The sequence below is a fragment of the Dipteris shenzhenensis genome, chromosome 14 (genome assembly GCF_047967505.1).
Source record: "Dipteris shenzhenensis isolate YYH24624 ecotype China chromosome 14, Dip_SZ_1.0, whole genome shotgun sequence".
NCBI lineage: Eukaryota > Viridiplantae > Streptophyta > Polypodiopsida > Gleicheniales > Dipteridaceae > Dipteris > Dipteris shenzhenensis.
The window spans coordinates 24299477-24303521 of NC_141609.1; the positions used below are offsets into that span (position 1 = coordinate 24299477).

At 41.4% G+C, this 4045-nt stretch overlaps 1 protein-coding gene across 1 annotated transcript; it reads left to right on the forward strand.

Moving 5' to 3' along the window:
- The first annotated feature begins 932 nt into the window (after positions 1-932).
- Positions 933-1995, forward strand: LOC147894365 (uncharacterized). The gene is made up of 3 exons (XM_087385292.1): positions 933-1032; positions 1260-1321; positions 1507-1995. The coding sequence occupies exons 1-3, from the start codon at positions 933-935 to the stop codon at positions 1702-1704; spliced, it is 360 nt and encodes a 119-aa protein (XP_087241418.1). The 3' UTR covers positions 1705-1995.
- The last annotated feature ends 2050 nt before the right edge of the window (positions 1996-4045 follow it).

Below are 4045 nucleotides of genomic sequence, written 5' to 3' on the forward strand. Positions count from 1 at the left end.
AGAGCAAAAAGGGCACGAGAAGTCACTTGCAAAAAAGTGCATGAGGAGTCACTTTCTAAGGAAAAGCAAAACGAGGAATGATTTAAGATGCTTCGCTTAGAGAACCTTGTGGGGGCTACTTTTGTTTCTTACTTTTAGTACAAAATAATACCCTTCCACTTTTGCTATTTTATGTGTGAATATTTTGAAAGAAGAAGAGGGCTAGATTTAAATTGGAGTCCCAAAAAATAGGGGCCCCCAGTGAGGAAAAATGCCCTATTAATTAGTTTGTTTGTGTGGAAGGGGGAGGTATGGGCTCAATTGAACACTAATCCGAAGCTATTGGACTAAATTCCGAATTAGCCACGTGCCATAATCTGCAAAATCTCCAATCTTCCAGATCCTTCTGAGAGATAACCGCCTCTAGCGAGTATATGAGGGGAGTAGGAGAGGGAGGGAGAAAGGACGAGGTGAGGGAAGACTCAGAGGGAAGGGGGGCTGAGAGAGAGGAGTGAGAGAGGGAGCGAGGGAGAAGTAGGGAGGGTCCATTAAGGTAGATTAGCTTTAGCTTAGCTTAATAAGCATGAGAAGTAGGGAGGGTCGATTAAGGTAGATTAGCTTTAGCTTAGCTTAATAAGCATAGAGAGTGATGGGATTTAGGATAGGAGCGTCGAAAATAAAACATTTAAATTGCCGTCCCATACAAATCCGAATTTAAATTGCCGTCCAATACAAATACGAATTTTGCTGTATTGCACTTTAGAAGCACAAGGACTGGAGTGAATCATTCGATTTGTAAGGAAATTATGTTTTATTGTTTTGAAACATTTTTCCGATAACTGAGGAGACCATGGATATAAAGACTCCCTTCTCCTCAGTGTCCATCATTGTAATTCAATCTCTCCAAAGCTGCAATAGCTAAGTAGCTCATTTGCTCATAGCTTCAGAGTAGTATGAGGCTCCCGCTCTCAGTAGCAGTGTCGTGGTTTGTGCTTCCAACGTTGGTTCTCTACTCTGATGCCAAACTGGACGATACCCCTCGTCATCTATATTGTAAGCGGTGCTTGCATTTAAATGGTGTATATAATACTTGCTCGTGAGCGTATTGCCTGATGAAGGCGTCAAAGATTAAATTCGTTGAAACTCCCTGCTGCTTGCATCTGGACGCTTTAATGACCACATCATGAGGTGCAATGCTGTCTGTTTTTCTCTCACACATACTCACAGATCTCACAAGTTTCTGGGCAAGAAGGAAAGCTTATGGGCTTTTCTCTTTGCAGCAACCAGGCTTTCAAATGCAGCAGAAGCGGCGGCTGCTCAAGTTGACGACTCCACCGAACTGGTTTGTTACTCCTGCTGTCCTCTGAGTTTGATCTTTCAGTGAAGAGGACCCAACAACGTGGGTGCCTTAAACAGATATTAGCGCCACTTCCATTTCCTGCGCCATGCCTTCGCAGAAAATGTAGGTCAAGAGACAAACAAAGAAGAGTTTGAGCTAACAAATGCGATATGGGTTGTGCATTGTAGCTTGCAACAGGGGCAATAACAAGCAGGAAGCTAGGCTTGTTCCTAGACTACATGCCGCCGGGACCCAACAGGAGCCATGATCCACCGAAGCATCCGCCCAGGAGGCCAGTTCTAGGTTCCCCTGCAGTCAACTCACCTCCATCTCCTCCTGCCGGGAGCATATCAAACGCTCCCGAACCTCCTCCTGCTCCAGCTTAATACACTCATCTAGGCCCTACCGTGACCCTTGCCGCGCTCTCGGCCTGTTTATATACTATTGTACGCTTTGTGCTGATTGCTGTTCATCTTTCAGGGCTTACCCTGGATGATGTGTATGCCAGAACGTGCTGTATAAATTTTCCTCGTTTGATCAATCCTGTGTTCTTCGGCCCGTGATATTTGTGTACGCATGCCTGTGTACCAGCATTGTATGTAGAGTATGTATCTGTGTGCCCAGCATTGTATTACATTCAACAATCATTCAACAAGCAATGTTGTATGTACAGTATGTATATGAGAGAATGCAGAGTGCCCAGCATGTATTACATTCAACAATCATTCACCAAGCAATTTGGTTGCCTTTAAACGGAGTGGTGGTGAAAATCTTTTGAGTTTGCTGTGGTCATCCTTAAAGACTTAAGTTCTCCTCCATCATGGTTATGTTTGTTCAGCTGTTGCAATGCATGCCTTTCTAATCGCTCTTAATTTTTGAGCATAGTCTCAAGTCTCCTTTGAAAAGGGTAGTGCTTCTGCCCCCTTGTTAAACATTCCCAAATGGAAAACAACATTGTTCCCATATTGTGATATTCCAAGTGTTTTCTTTTTCCCTTGGGTAAGATCTTTCTGCATTGATTTTTAAACTCTTCCTTACTAGGTTTTGTTAGCTCCTCTCTCCTCTCTCCTCTCTCTCTCTCTCTGCCTTTCTCCCTTGCCCCTCTTGTTCTCTAATAATTTAATTTGACTCATTGCTACATAGTTCGCACTCCAAATGAACAAGAACTGACTTGAAGTCATGCTATTGTTTATCTAGTCTTAAGAGCATTACATTATAACTAGTGCTTTAAGAAAGATTGGGCAACCTAAATGGCTCCTCTTAACTTACAAAAATCATAGCTACAAATATATTCAGAGATTTCACTTCGAATATGGTAGAAGCATTTCCTAATTTTAAAATAAATTTCATAGTTGCTTGTTTGGGTGGGATGTTGCCTGAGAGGGAGGTGAGAGGTTTAGTTGTTTGCACTGTTTAGGTGGAGAGGCTTGATAAAGCTTGTTTGCATTATTAGCGTGTGAGATGCAGTAGATGATAGGGGGGGAGAGAGAGAGAGAGAGAGAGAGAGAGAGTTGTATTAACATCTTCGAGAGGCCTCGCGGGCCTATGAGACATACTACAATGAGCAAAACAACTCATATAAGCCATCATGGGTTGAAGAAAAGGGCTCATTAAGGCCCTAGCTGAGTATTATGCTAAGTTAATGATCTCAAAAACTCACATCTCGAAAGAGAGAGAGAGAGAGAGAGAGTTCATTGCTTCTCAAAAACTTTGAGGTAAAAATGTAGGTAAATATCTACGTATCCACGAGTTCCTTGTAGGTATATGATTCATTGCATTTTTCCTCTATTTGTTGTTACTAGTTTAGTTTTAAAGCTCAAGTCTCTCTCTTAATGCAAAGACATCTCTCCTCTCTCTCTCTCTCTCTCTCTCTCTCTCTCTCTCCTTCCTTAAAATCTTTGAGGTGTTGGTCCTTGTGTGTAAGGGTGGGTAGGACAAGCAAAGGGTCTTGATACCCCCAAAGCATATAATTTCTTTTTCAATGAGAAAAGCATAGAATTCGATGCTCATATATACATAATTTATTATATCCTTGTTGAGCCCAAGATTTACTATAGAGATATTGAAAGTGCTATAGAAAACAAGGGACCTAATGGAACTTCTAAATATCGTTGCGTAGATCATTGAGGTATCAGGAATCAACAAATGAAGTAGGATATGGGTGCTCCTTGGTGGCCCTGGGTTTTTCTAGTCTCATTGACCCTTTGGTCTTTAGTAGATGTTAATAATCTCTCTCTCTCTCTCTCTCTCTCTCTCTCTCTCTCCAATCTCCTTGAATGAGCTTAACCTCCCTCAACATTTAAATTATGTCTTGTGAGTATAAGTAGATTAGACTACACACCTATGCTCACATTTTTTTCATTTATCTTCTATACATATTCCACTTGCCTCGATAAGCCTTAAATTCCTAATTCTCTAATAAGAGCTTGGGATGTACTCAAGGGATATCAATATTATAAAACTCCGTAGTGGGAGGGCATGACATAAACAAGATGTTAGTGGCTATGAGATTGGGGAGAGAAATGGTGATATACAAGTGTGAGTATTTGTGGTTGCCTATGCACACTGAGTACATCCTACGAGATCATTGAGAATGGGTGTGTCTTAAAAAAAATAAGTAACACATGGGTTACACTAAAGGACAAGAAGATGTTTACACAAATGGAGTTTATCCCATGCATTGTTAAGCCAAGAACTCTTTAGCTATAAGGCCACTATTACTATTAC